The 14,963-nt window shown below is 52.6% G+C and overlaps 1 protein-coding gene across 1 annotated transcript; it reads right to left on the bottom strand.

The window, feature by feature from the left end:
• Positions 1–461: 461 nt before the first annotated feature.
• Positions 462–13,139, bottom strand: KCNS1 (potassium voltage-gated channel modifier subfamily S member 1). Its single transcript, XM_027070187.2, has 4 exons — positions 12,999–13,139; positions 12,038–12,094; positions 9,697–10,725; positions 462–7,175 (listed from the first exon to the last, which is right to left on the bottom strand). Exons 3-4 carry the CDS (start codon positions 10,720–10,722, stop codon positions 6,705–6,707), a joined length of 1,497 nt encoding a protein of 498 aa, XP_026925988.1. The 5' UTR covers positions 10,723–10,725; positions 12,038–12,094; positions 12,999–13,139; the 3' UTR covers positions 462–6,704.
• Positions 13,140–14,963: the final 1,824 nt, after the last annotated feature.

Raw genomic sequence — 14,963 nt, 5'->3', positions numbered from 1 at the left:
TGTGTCCTGGGGAGACTGTCAGTGGGAGTTCCTCCATTCCCTCAGCCGTGGGGTGGGCATGTGACCCAAACTAGTCCAGGGAGACCCAGTTCTCCGGGAAGTTTTAGCTAGAGCAGAGTGCTGTCACCCAAGCATTTTAATGGCAACACCCGAAAAAGGTGATTCGTGGGCTCTAAGTACCTCCATCCCCCATACTGCCCTCATTCCTATCTTTTTCTCAAAGCCTGGTTGGTTGTTTTTTTTTTTTAATGTTTATTCATTTTTAAGAGAGAGAGAGAGAGAGACAGAGCACGACCAGGGGAGGGGCAAAGAGAGAGGGAGACAGAGAATCCGAAGCAGGCTCCAGGCTCAGCTATCAGCACAGAGCCCGACGTGCGGCTCAAACTCATGAACTGCAAGATCATGACCTGAGCTGAAGTCGGATGCTTAACCGACTGAGCCACCCAGGCGCCCCCCCCCCTCCCAAAGCCTGGTTGTTTAATTTTACTTTGATTCCAACTGGTATCTATCCAATGCACCCATTTTTTGCTTAAGTTGCCCAGAGTTGGATTAACTTGTTTGCAGCCCAAGTCTCCTGACAGAGAAACTGGAAGAAGAATGGAGTCATAGTTCACATGTCCTCCAGGAAGTGTGGGGTATTAAAAACAGTTGGGCTTTCCTGGGGCAAAACAGTGGGAAGTTGCTGCTGTTGCTCTGGTCCTGAAGAGCAGCCCACGGTATATACAGCAGGAAAGGGTTGTTTCCTGTACTACTTGGTATCATTTGACCACCGAGAATGTGGCTCTCAGAGAAAGGATAGCTTCTGTCACGGTTCAATTTTGAGATGAGAAATGCCCAGGCTGTGGGATAGAATGTTTTGTTTCTAACTGCATAGAATAATGTAAACGGAAAGTCAACAAAGCAAGCCGAAATATAATTTGGGGGTGGCGGTCATAGAACATTTCTATGACCACAGTGAAAAGAACTTCATGACCTGCGATAGGGCTGAGATCTCCAAAAACCAAAGTTGGTAACTGATTATGCCGGTTGCTGATTTGACAGGCCGGCTACACTTTTATGTGTGGCTTATGACCAGCAGAACAGCCACGCAAGAGAATGTGGGAGAAATCCAAGGTGATCTCAAACACTGGGTGGAAACAGTCCCCACCTTCCTTGTGGAGAAAGCTCCCAAGCTCCCGGGATGGTGGGGATGAGTTTTGGCCTGGAGTGTGAAAAACAGACTGAGTAGGAAAGAATCTTGGACCCATACAGAACTGCAAAAATCTGTTCACTGATACCAGTGGAAATCTGGGCAATATTTGTGAGAAAGGATTTTTGTGGTGCTTGATGAGGGGAGGGGAAATGTAATGTTGGACCAGGCTGGTCTCCTTGGTAGGGATGCACGGGTCAGGGATCCGGCATTCTCTGTGCTAGCTCCAGGAGCTGGCCGCGTTCTGACCATTGATGGGTTGGCTAAAGCCAACTTGGACCGAATGCTGGCCCACATGAAATGCAACGTAAAGGCCCGAAACCCCTGGGCATCACGTAGAGGAAAGGATTCAAAAGTTTCTGAAGACTGGATTTATTTTGTGCCTCCTTCCCATTAATATCTCTATGGCCTTCACTGAACCCAGAACACTTCACCTTTGCTTTGAGGAAAGTCTACATCGGGAGAGCTTGGTGGTGGGGCTGCAACTGCAGTGAAATGGGTTCACTGACCTCAGACGGGAGGGAGAATGGAGACGTGTGGGAGGCCAGGGGGTGGCATTTAAGTGCCTCAGAAATGAAGTGAAGTGGTCGTCATAATATTCAGCAGGTTCTGAATGAGGCAGGATCTCTGCTAGAGGGCCCTGAAGAGGTAAAGGTGACCACCGGTCTTACTTGATTTGAGTAATGAATAAAACATAAGAAACAAAGCAAAACAAAGCAAAGCAAAACAAAACCTAGTCCTGGCAAAAAAAAAAGTCCTAACTTACGTCACTGCAACCATCACCTAACACCTAGGCTTGAGTTCATTTATTGATCTAAAGCCCCTTGAATGAAGGATATGCTATACTTGCCCTTGGGAAGCATGTCCGCTATACTACCACACGAGTGTAATGGCAACATTTGTCTTGCTTTCTCCAAAAACGCCTGTGGTCATTCACCGGGGGAACTGGGAGAAGGGAAATACTCAAACCTTTCAGGAGGCATTGGACGAAGACTTTGAATCAATGCCAATTTCCTGGGTCTGAGAGTACCACTGTAGGTCCACCCATCATGTGAAAAGTCAGATTTTGGCCCTTGTCCATGTCACTGGAGGGCTAGATCTCCAGTTTCTGAGTGACAGCTGGAAAAGATCCCCACGTTGGCTCCCTGACCCAGGGAGGCCATTATAATATAAAAGGCCAACAGAATCCAATTGAACGACTATTTTGAAATGGAAAACTCAGAGTGGTACCGCATCTTGGGGGAGGCTGCAGAGATTAGTACCTCCAATAAAGACCCAGCAGGGTGATGACTCCCATCAAAACACCATTAGTTTCCCCTGTTTGGCTGGTGTAAAATTAGATGGATGTTGGAAAATGGCCGTGGATGATTTTAATGAAGTGACAACTCCAATTTTAACTGCTGTGTTAGATATGTATTCCTTACAATCTCTGGAGCTAATATGCATCTATTGGTTTCATTTTCTATTCCAAGAAACACAAACCACTGGAAGCCTTTTGCTAATAGTTGGAGAAGAGAACAGTTTTCCTCTACTGTTTGACTCAGGGACACTTTGGTTCACCAGTTCTACACTGGAAAGATTTGATTAGATCTCTGACTTTGTCCTATTCCACAAGACATCAAACTGATCCACTACACTGATTAACTCACATTAATAGGGCCCAAACACACCAAGTGTGTTTTCCTTTATATACAAGATAGTTTCCTTATGTTACAAACACTTTTTTAGACTGTGCTTATGGAGAGAAGATGTGAACATATAATGTGCTGGGCAGCCAAGGGTTGTGGACAACCTGCTCTTTTTGCTTAACATCCCTCCCCTTTATTTTGGTGACGTCATATGGCCTTTTCTTTTGGGTAACTACCTTTCTTCCATCCCTCGTGGCCCAGGTGCCCTGCCCCCTTCCACCAAGGGAGAGGCGTGGGACTCAAGGCAGGCTGGGATTGGAACCGGGCGTGGAATGACACAGGGGAGGAAGGCCACTGAAGGCTGAGCATTTAGCTGGCGGTGCCGTAGGCAGACGGCTCATGGGTCCCACCACTGAGGTCCCCAGAGATCCCCTCATTCCTGTGTGTCCTGAGGCCTGGCCAGCCAGCTTTTCCTTTGACGGGTGAGCATCACTGGTACCCTTCTGTAGTGCGCAGAATGGTGGTCCTGACCTGAAGATACGTCCAAGTCCTATTCTCTGGAACCTGTAAATGTTACCTTATTCGGGAAAAGGGTCTTCCTGCAGATGTGATTAGGCTAAGGGTCTTGAAATCATCTTAGATTAGCTCGGGTGGGGAGGCCTACATGCCATCACACAAGTCCTTATGAGAGGAGCACTGGGAGACTCCCACACACGCAGGAGGGAAAGGTGACATCAGGGCAGAGGCAGAGAATGGAGGGATGCAGCCACAAGCCTAGAACACTGGCAGCCACTTGAAGCTGGAAGAGGTAAGAAGATTCGCCCCTGGAGCCTCAGAGCGCGGCCCTGCTGACACCTTGATTTTAGATTTCTGGCCTCCAGACTGTCAGAGAACAAATTTCTATTGTTTTACGCCATCAACAGGAAAGGAATACACCTTCCAATAATTTTTTTTTTCCTTACGAGAGTCTGTTTCTGTTGCTTGTAACCAAAGGACTATAATTGTGATGGTTGCTCATCACTTATTCATAATGAGTTACTCTTTTTGACCAAGTTAGTTCCCACCGGATTCCTGTCACTTGCGTCCTGTGCCAAACTCGAGACTGGAACCAGAGGACGTGGAAGGAGTCACTCCACGTGCCTCCCCACCCTCCCCATTCACTCAGCACACACGCCCGGGCAGCCAGCTCCAGTACAGGCAGAAACAGGTCCCTGCGCCCCACCTCTTTATTTGCATAATAGTTTTCAAAGACACACAGGAGTGGGAGTGACCGTGAGTTGTTGCTTTTCTGCCAGGATGACACACACCTGGGGAGGGACGCAGGCTGGTCAGTTCACCCCGGAGCTTTTTCCATACCGGCTTTAGGGACTTGTCTGTGGGATGAGAAAGTCTGGAAGCTACCTGGCTCTTTGACACGTTAAGCGGTTCAGGAAGGGCGGTGCATACGGGGGTGAGCCTGCAGGAGGGCTGGTATGGACGCGGGGGGTCGGGCGCCGCTCTAGTCTCTGCTCAGGCTGGAGACTCGGGTTCCAACCATACGCGGGGGCCTACCACGTCATACCCAAGGCCTGCCCGTGGCTGTGCCCTGTGCTTGGAAATGCTTCCCGGAACCCCCGCTGCCTAATTAACGATTCATCTATATGGTCACCCTCAAGAAAGTCTTCTCTGACCCCCGTTAATGGTCCCTGCTACATGTGTGCCTGGAGTTCCTGGACTCAGTATACAGCTCACTGTTACACATCTCTGTGATTACTGGATTAAAATCCATCTCCCTCACTAGTCTGTAAGCTTCTTGAATATATATATATATTTGGTTCCCCATTATATCTCTTGAATCTAGCAGTCAATGAATCAGAGGACAGGTGTGGCAAGTAAATCTGAGAAGCAGCGGGACTACCACAGTAGTGTGTGTGTGTGTGTGTGTGTGTGTGTGTGTGTGTGTTTCGGGGGAGATGCTATGGGGAACTGGAAAGTACATGCCTCACTCAAAGGCATTTGAATGAAAAAAATATACTAAAAGTACTGTTCAGCTAAATAAAACGCCTCTGCAGGCCACACATGAAGCCCAGGCTTGTGAGTCTTCCAATGATATTTGTTGAATGTGTGAATGAAGAATCTACAGAGAAATGGCCGTAAAAGCCTCATAAAGTAAGGAGGAACCAGGGGCAGGACCAAAGGACATGCTGTTCGGTCCTGTCCATACCCTTTCAAGGGCAAGGCCTCTCTGGTCATTGCCTCTTCCTTCCCGGCGCCTGACACACAGTGTGCTGTTCGAACTGGCTGATCCATCAGTAGGTATTCATTAGGTACTCACTAAGCACCTACTCCCCACCAAGCCTGGGTTCCACCACACGTCTTCTGTGTTGAAGTGCAGCATGTGGGGGGTGGCGGCGCACAGAGCCATGGCCAGCCAAGGACAGTACAGTGATGAGTGTTCTAGAAACAGTATGTAAATGGGGCTACAGGAGTCCTTCCCTCCCAACGTCTCAGTAAGTAGGAAGGATTCAGCAGGTGAGTAGAAGGGTAAGTCCTTGGCAAGGATGAAGGGCTGGAGCTGGTCAAAGGAGCAGAGGTCTCAAGCGTCTGCCTGGACGGTAACTCAAGGAAGGGTTGGAGGCCTATGCGGTGCAAAGAAGGGAACTGCCACAGTCAGACTGGGGACAGCAGGGGGGGGTCACAGGTGTCCATGTATAGCAGCTTCTTGCCACCAACCTCTCAGAGCTGAGCTGGCTTTAAATCGGTGACTCCCTGCTGAATTTGGCTTTCATCTCCCTCCGGGGCACAGACTGTGACCTTGTGACAGGTGGGCTGGGACCTGGAGATGGGGCGTCCACCTCCCACACTGTGTCCTAGCAGAGCTGGGTCTAGACCTCAGGCCACAGGCAGGGGCCCCTCCAGGGTCTGTATCTCAAGCCAGCCCTGGCGGGAAGCTGTAAGACTATTACTCAGCAAAGCTCACACAGTAGCTAGGAAGGCAGGTCTTCTTCCTTCCTCCCAAACCTCACCTAGAGCCGACTGCCGTTAGAATCTCATGGGAAAGGGGGTGCCTGAGTGGCTCAGTCGGTTGAGCGTCCAACTTCAGCTCAGGTCATGAGCTTGCGGTTCGTGAGTTCAAGCCCCGCGTCGGGCTCTGGGCTGACAGCTCAGAGCCTGGAGCCCGCTTCAGATTCTGTGTCTCCTTCTGTCTGCCCCTCCCCTGCTTGTATTCTGTGTCTCACATTGTCTTGAAAATAAATAAACATTAAAAAAAAAAAAAAGAATCTCATGGAAAAGGACCACAGCTGAGGTCCAGTGCTCCTACATCTGAATCCTCTGTCTGGGCCTTTCCCTAGCCCTGATAGAGGATCTTCTCAGGATTCATGAACCCCCTAAAACCACATGCAAACTTTAGGAGGGCAGAAGAAGGACAGCATGGAAGGAACACTGGCTTGGTCGACCAAAGAGTCTGGATTCCCAACTTGGCTCCACGACTTCTAATTGGGAGACATTTGGGTGAGTCATTGCACCTCTCTGAGCCTCAGTTTCCTCATCTGCGAAACGGGGCCAATTCTCATCCTCCAACACAGGGCTGAGTGTGATAGGGCTGACAGGCAGGGAGTGTTCATGACCCGTTAGCATCCTTTTGGTTTTCTCTGTAGCACATGCCTGCTTCACAGTAGCTTGGAGGTTCGTTTACGAAAGTCTCTGGGTTGTTCTCCAGGCTCACAGAACCTAGGGTGACACCATCCTAACCTGGGCCTTTAGAGGAAGGGACCCAGTCCCCATTTCTCAGGGCTGGGGGAGTGATCCTGAGCAGTGAGGCCACCATGAACCATGTAAGCAGGGAAGGATCTCTGCTGCTTCAGCTGACTGTAGGGGTGTGGGAAGGAGGACACTGAGCCCTGGCTTTAATAAACCTGAGAGTCTGCAGGTGCACTCGGGGCCTGGGCCTCCAGGTCTGCAGACCTTCCCTCCTGGGAGGTCTCATGGGAGGTCTCCAGAGACGCCTCCGACACCCCATCCACACTGCTCAGCAAATCCTCAAACCCCCGGGGGTCGCTGTTGCGCACAGCAGCCTCCAGAGCCTTCTGGCGCCGGTAGAAGTGAGAGAACTTATTGAAGATGATGGTGATGGGGAGCGCCACCACCAGGATGCCCCCGAGGATGCAGCCTGAGGCTGCCAGCTTGCCAGCCACCGTCACGGGCACCACGTCCCCGTAGCCCACAGTGGTCATGCTCACCGTGCCCCACCACCAGCAGGCGGGAATGGTGTCAAAGCCCACGTCCTCCTCCTTCTCGGCTGTGTAGGCCACACCGGAGAACACGGACACGCCCACGGCCAGATACAGCAGTAAAATGCCCACCTCGCGGTAGCTGTGCTGGAAGAGAATGCAGGAAGCCAAGTCAGAGCCGGGTGGGCTCACAGACCTGGTATGGAGCATATGAGGAAACTGAGGCCCAGAGAGTAGAAGGGGCAGGTCCAAAGTCACAGAGCAAAGTAGAGCTGGTGCCAGGACCCAGGTCCCTTGACTCCAAACTAAGATCTTTCATCTACAAGAGGCAGCCAGCTCCCTGGGAGCAAACACAGGCCTAACTTCTGTTGTCCAGGGCGCCCACTAAGCCATAGTGGTTTCTTCTAATGCAGGGGGCACTGGCGGCACCAGCCAGTGAATAAGAAGCTTGTGACTCTTCCACAGTTGCAGAACCAAGGGGGGACCACAGTTTGTATTCCACAATGCAAAGCGTTGGTTTCATGTACTTTTGACTGGTCTATCTCATTTCTGACAAGTACAAAAATACATTCTGCCCCTTGAGAAAGCTGACAGGATACACGTTCCTGAATGCACCTGCCTACCCCGGAGGCCAAGCAGTGGTTCGCAAATAGGGCAATCTGCCCCAGGGGACACATGGCAAAGTCCTTAAACATTTTTGCTTGTCGCAACTGGGACAGGTGTGCTAGTGGCATCTACTGGATAGAGGCCGGATATGCCGGTAAACATCCTACGATGCCAGGATAGCCATCCCCCCACCCCCAACACACACAACCAAGAATTATCTCCCTCCAAATATCAATAGTGCTGAGGCTGAGACTCCTAGCCTAGAACTGTAGTCCCCTAGTCCCAAACTGTAATGTGTGGAGGAATCATGTTGGGATCTTGTTAAAAAGGCAGAACTCAATTGAGCGGGTCTGGGGTAGGGCTGGAAATTCTGCATTTCTAAGCAAGTTTCCAGGTAACGAGAAAGCTGCTGCTGGTCAAGGGCCTTGCTTTGAGTAGCAAGGCTATCATCTGGAGACTTACACCCGTGTCTTGGAATCTGGCAGCCTCCATCAATATCCTTTTCCCTCCTTGCAGAAAATGCTGGTGATATCAGGCCCTGGATCCCTGCATGGCTGGAGACAAGGCAGAGTTCTGGGGCAAAGGGGTCTTCCCTGGACAGATACTGAATCCCACGTACATGCCCGATGCCCCAGCATTCTGCTCACGTCACCCTGCCTGTACCCAGCTTCCTGGCTGTCTTGCCTCCAGGGCATGAAAAGGGCTTTAGGAAGCCATGAGTGGAAGGGGTTTTCTAGGGATCCTCAGGAGGGTTGCATGGAGCTTTAGGAGAAAGAGCAGGAGGTCATGGCGTTAGGCACAGCCGGGTTCTTCTCTGGGCTCTGCAATTTACTCACTGAGGAACCTCTGACAAGTCCTGTCCCCTCCTGGAGCCTCAGTTTCTACATCTGCAAAGTAGTGACAGTAATGCTTGCCCCAGCTTGAACCCCTCACAGGCTCCATCCCCTAATACTCGGGATAAAGTTCAAAATCCTGGTCCAAGAGTCCATGGCCCTTCAGTACCCTGTCCTTCTCACCTCATCAACCTCATCAACTGACACCCCTCCCTCCATGTCCCCCCCACACCCACCCCAGCGTTCATCCTGTTCTCTCTCCAGGCCTCTGTCCAAGCCGTTCACATTTCCTCCTTCTCCACACCAGGCTAAGTTCACCCCTTCAAGGTTAAGCTTGCCAGGGCAGTGATTCACCCCAGTGCAAGGCCCGGCAGAAGGAGGGTGCTCAGTAAATTGCAACCAAGCTTTAAAAAGCCAACCTTCCAACCTCAGGTTGTTCATCTACGGGAAGGGAATAAATAACCGCATCTTCCTGAGGAAGTTGTCCTGAGAACGTCGATAATGGATGTAAAACTGGCACAGAATTAACGCTCAGTAAGTGTTAGCTCTGGGGCTGCTGCTAGATTTGGCCCATCAAGGGTGACCTACAATATCTGTGCCCCCTGATAATGCCAGAGGAAAGGCTCAGTGGAGAAGGCATTTAGCATTCTGCTTTGCAAATTTCTGCACTTATTTATTATCTGATATTTGACAGACCAAAAGTGACCTTTGTCTTATTATTTTAATTAAAAAAAATTTTAATGTTTATTTTTGAGACAGAGTGCGAGTGGGGGAGGGGCAGAGAGAGAGGGAGACAGAGTCTGAAGCAGGCTGCAGGCTCTGAGATGTCAGCACAGATCCTGACATGGGGCTCAAACTCACTAACAGTGAGATCATGACCTGGGCCAAAGTTGAATGCTTAACAGGCTGAGCCACCCAGGCGCCCCACCCCCTGCTTTTTCTTTTCTTTTCTTTTTTTTTTTTTAAAAAGCAAACCTCGGTGTTCAGTTTTCACCCCTGGGAAAGAGCCCTCCCAGGGCTGCTGGGAACATCAGAAAAGATGTGATGTGTACACTTGGTGTCCAGCCCTGTGCCTGGCACAGGAACAGAATGTCGCCTTAGATCACTGTGTGCCTGGACACCACGCGTTTGTAAGTTCACCTGCTAACCTGTCCTCTGGTCACCCCCGCCTGCCCTCCCACCTCTCTCCCCCCCCCCCCCACCTCCTCGCGGGGCCCCAGAGGCCGTACCTTGAGCGTGGCGCCCAGCGAGCGCAGCCCGGTGGAGTGGCGCGCCAGCTTGAGCACGCGGAAGATGCGCATGAGGCGGAACACCTGCACCACCTTGCCCAGGTCACCGAGGTCCTCGCCGCCTGCGCCGCCCCGGTCGCCGAGCGCCACGCCGGCCAGCAGCGTGAGGTAGAAGGGCAGCACCGACACGATGTCGATGAGGTTGAGGGGGTGGCAGAAGAAGTTGCGCGTGCTGGGCGCCAGCAGGAGGCGCGACGACACCTCGAAGCTGAACCAGGCGATGCAGAAGTACTCCAGGTGCCGCAGCACCGGGTCGTCGCGCATGCCTTCCGTGCCGCGACCCGCGGCCACCGCGGCCACGGCGGCCGCCGCCTCGCGGGCCTGGTACTCGGGCAGGCTGTGGATGCACATGGCGGCGATGGAGGCCAGCACCACGCCGATGGAGACGCAGCTGAAGAGCTTGCTGGGCAGCGAGTAGCCGGGGTTCTCCATGGTGAGCCAGAGGCGGCGGCGCAGGCGGCCGCAGCGCGCGGCCCCGTAGCGCGCCAGCTCGCGCTGCACGTCGGAGATCTCGTCGGGGCACGGGTCCACGCTGCTCGGAGTGTCGCTGTCCTCGTCCCAGTCGCGCGGCCGCGCCACGCGCCGCTCCAGGTAGCGCGCGCGGCAGCAGGAGGCCAGCGCGCTCTCGCCCAGGCCCCAGTAGTCGGCCTCCTGGCCGAAGGCGAAGACGCACAGCTCGTCGAGCACGTGCAGGCGGCCGGTGCGGTAGAAGTGCAGCAGGCCCAGGAAGAAGCCCGGGTGCCGGTCGAAGTAGAACTCGCGCGCCGCCGCGTCGTAGTCGTCGCACAGGCGCCGCGCCTGCTCCTCGGACGCCGCGGCCTGCAGGCGCCCCAGCCGCGTGCCAGGGAAGCGGGCCAGCGCGCGTGCGCTCAGCCGCCGCCTCACGCCGCCCACGTTCACGCGCAGCGCCTCGTCGCTCCGCCGCCAGGGCACGCGGGCGCCGGGCCCCGGGGACTCGCTCACCATGGCCTGTGGACACGAGGAGGGCGGGATGCGGGGTGGGGGTTGTCCCCGGGCCTGCCTTCCAGAAGGCCGGGTTTAACCCTCCTGCCCCCTCCACCAGCTCTGGTGTGCAGACGGCGCTCGGGAGGTAAGTGCCCTCTGATCTCAGACTAGGGTTTGAATGCCCCTCACTCCCCCGACTCAGGGTCTTCGGCCAAATCATTGAGCCTGCCCCCCCCCCCCCATTTCAATGGCACGGAACAAATGCTGGGATCTATCTTGGGGGGGTTATGAAAGTGACTGAATGGCAGGATGTCCTGGCACCCCAGGGTGTGATCAGATAGGATGTCTCCCTTTTCCAAACTTGGATTTTCATATGCCAGGGGCTTAATGTGGGATCTTGGACACATGAGCACTCTGAACTTCAGTTTCTTCCTCTGCAAAATGGGGATAGTAATACTGACCACCCCGGCCGGGGGGGGGGGGTGTTGGGAGAATCAGTTTAGACCAAGAGATCAGTAGTTCTCAAAGTGTGTCCCCTGCACTTGCAGCATCGGTGCCACCTGGGAATTTGTCAACGATGCAAATTGTCAGCCAGCTCTAGACTTACTGAATCAGAAACTGTGGGGATGGAGTTCAGCAATTGGGGTTTTAACAAGCATGGAGGGTGACTCTGATCCATGGTCAAATTTGAGAGCCGTTGGCTTAGACCATTTGAAGCATCTCTGGAGTCAGTCAGATGGAACACTGTCTTCTGTGACCAGATACAAGTCCTGTCACCTCCCTGAGCTTCGGCCAAGTGGAGATAAAAAGATCCACCTCCAAGTGTGGTTAAAAAGATTAATTGAACTATTGTCTTTATCAGGCCTGGCTCCCAGAAGGGGTTCAGTAAATTATCCACCTGTTTCACTGTCTCCCAGAGTCAGCCAAACCTGGGTTTATCTCCATCCCTGATGCCCCCCAGGGCCTTGAGGAAGATGCTTTTCTCCAGGTCTCAGTTTCCTACACAATGCCAAATGCAGACAACAGCACCTACCCAAGGCAGGCTGGAGGACTAAAGTAGCTTATGGGGAAAGTGCTTCGCCTTAGTTGACCCCAGAAGATGTTGGGTCCTTCCACTGCCCACGTCTCCGAACTCTACTGGGACTGATGGCTAGTGACTCACCTCCTGATCCCCAGTAATCCCATCTGCCCCATCCCATCAGCAATGCCCGCTTCCCAGGGTGGAATGTACACCATCGAGCGGCTGGCCTGGTGCCTGGCAGGGAGCCAGGTGGGGTGCCCTTCACTCACCCTGGGCTTCGTGTTAAGCTGGTCGGGATCAGGGTGGTGTCCTTACCTCCGTCACTTCTGCGTCCTCAGGCCAGTCTCCTGCTCTGGGCTTTGGGTCTCTTATCTATAGAACAGGGAAAGTAGCAATAGCACTTAGGGTGAAAGCTTACCGTGAATGCATGTGCAAAGCCCCTGGAACACAGTTGGTGCTCAATAAATGTTAATCATTTGCAATTTCTTCTGGTCAGAGCTAGGTTCAAATTCTGAGTCCGCCGTTTGCTGACTGTTGACCCTGAGGGGCTCCGTTCTGAGCTTCAGTTTCCCCATCTGTAAACTGGAGGACATCACACTTCCCTTGAGAGGTTATGAGGGTTAACTATGGCAAGATGTTTAGGGGCAGCACGGCCCTTGGTTCATAATCTGTGCACAGTAAATACCTGGGATGCGGACGCAGTTCCACTCCCACCTCCTCCATTGCACCTGGTGTCAAAAGATGAAGCTTCTAACCCAGCTGCATCACCCATTACAGCTACATAACGGTGGGCAAATCCCTTTCTCTTTCTGGAACTCACCTTCCTGCTCTATGATTATGAGATCATGAATTCAACAAACCTTCCCTAACAAGAATCTGAATATCAGTAAGATTAAATGACTTGCTCAGCATCACCCAGCTAGTCCATGGCACACAGTTAAGGTTGGAAACTAGGCTTTTCCATTGAAGGCTCTCTCCACAAACTTATTTTGAGCACCTACTATGTGCTGGTCACTTCGCAGGGCTCTATATACAGCTTCACTCGGTTCAATGCCTACACCGACCCTGCTAGGGAGGTTTTCTAATCCCATTTTACAGATGAACCACCAGGACCGACCCCAGGTCACCGCCACCCCACAGCGCTCCCTCCAGGCGAGGGGGAGGGTCTCAAGGAGGGGACTCTGGAGCGGAAAGGGCAGTGCCCCCACCCTCGCCTCCCACTGTGCAGCCCCCGCCCCGTCCCGGGCCACGCCCCTCCCCAGGGGAGGCCCCTTACCTGTCAAGGCCCCTCCAGGGCGCCCACCAGGTACTTCAGTCCCCGAGGGCTCCGTGGCTGGGGAGCCGCTGGCCAGGCAGGGATCGGCTCTGTCCCAGCGGCGCCGCCGCCAAACCTCGCTGCTGCCGGAGGCCCCGCTGCCCCTCCTTCCCTGTCTTCCTCTGTCCCCCGCGGGGGAGGCCACATCGATCGCTGCCGGGGGAGGGAGGGAGGGAGGGAGACCGCGGGCTGTCGGAGGCGGTGGTTTCTATTCCTGACTCGATTGGGTGGAGATGGTGGCTGGAGACTGGGCCCAACAGCCAGGACATCCCCCTCCCCCCAGTCAGGGGCCAGGGGAGGAGGGGTCATTGAGGAGACTGAGGTGCCACTAGGGAGGGATTTCAGCCCGGGTTTTGCCTACAAAGGAACAACAACAGCAGTAATAATCCCTTCCTTAATTGCGCCCTTGACATGTGTAAGGCACTCTGCTTCAGGTGACTTATCCAAGTCCTTCCTGACACAGACTTGGAAGAGGACAGATGAGGCTCAGTCACCTGCGCAGGTCACCTAGCTTGGTCTTGTGTCTCATGTCTTCCAGGACTGCAGGTGGGGCTCTGCCTTAGGGAGTTAGAGAAGGTGGCCTTATTCCCCGAGAGCCCCTTGGGGCTGTGAAGCTTGAAACAGATCATTTTGTCCCCCAGAAGTTCTGTCTCCCCCCTAGCTATGGGTCCCTGATTTCCGCCTTCCAAGTGGGTTGGTAGAGTAAAGGAGAACTGTGTCAGAGCTTTGTCAAGGTTATGTCATCCAGAGTGCCTGGCTGGCTCAGTCCATGGAGTGTGTGAGACTTGATCTCGGGTTGCAAGTTCGAGCCCCATGTTGGGTGTAGAGGTTACTTAAAAATAAAATCTTTTTAAAAAGAAAGATTATATAATCCACAAGCATTCATCAAGTGCCTACTGTGTGTCTGGACGGAGAGAGGGTGCTGGAGACTAGGATCTGGGTTCAAGAAAGGATTTCTATTTCACATATACTAATTGTTATTATTAATAATCATAATAACCAGCATTTTTTAAGACCTTGCCTTGGGCCTCGGGTCCTACAGGCCTCATCTCATTTATGCTGCAAAATGGATAGGTGCTATTATTATTCAAAGATAAGAAATGGAAGACTTTAGGACACCTGGGTGGCTTAGTCAGTTAAATGCCCAACTTTGGCTCAGGTCATGATCTCACGGTTCATGAGTTTGAACCCTGCATCGGGCTCTGTGCTGACAGCTCAGAGCCTGGACCCTGCTTGGGATTTTGTGTCTCCCTCTCTCTCTGTCCCTCCCCTGCTCACACTCTATCTCTCTCACGAAAATAAATAAACATTAAAAAATATTTAATCAAAAATAGGGGCACCTGGGTGGCTCAGTTGGTTAAGTGTTCGACTTGGGCTCAGGTCATGATCTTGCGGTTTGTGAGTTTGAGCCCAGCGTCAGGCTCTGTGCTAAAAGCACAGAGCCTGGAGCCTGCTTTGGATTCTATGTCTCTCTTTCTCTCTGTCCCTCCCCGGCTCTCACTCTGTGTGTGTGTCTCTCTCTCTCAAAAATAAATAAACATTAAAAAAATCTTTAAAAAATTTAATGAAAGAGAAATGCAAGGCTTTGAGAGTGAGGTGACTCACTCCTAAGGTCATATGGCTAACTTCCGGGACCTCTAGAGCAGACCTGTCCACTGAATAGTCTGTGAGCCACATATGTGACTTAAATTTTTCTGATAGCAAGGGGCGCCTGGGTGGCTCAGTCGGTTGAGCATCTGACTTCGGCTCGGGTCATGATCTCGTGGTCCATGAGTTCGAGCCCCATGTTGGGCTCTGTGCTGACAGCTCAGAGCCTGGAGCCTGCTTTGGATACTGTCTCCCTCTCTCTCTGCCCCTCTCCCACTTGCACTCTTTCTCTCTCTCTCTCAGAAATAAACATTAAAAAAATTTTTTAAATAAATGTTT

Source organism: Acinonyx jubatus, chromosome A3 (assembly GCF_027475565.1).
Source record: "Acinonyx jubatus isolate Ajub_Pintada_27869175 chromosome A3, VMU_Ajub_asm_v1.0, whole genome shotgun sequence".
NCBI lineage: Eukaryota > Metazoa > Chordata > Mammalia > Carnivora > Felidae > Acinonyx > Acinonyx jubatus.
This window is presented reverse-complemented; position numbering and strand designations above follow the sequence as displayed.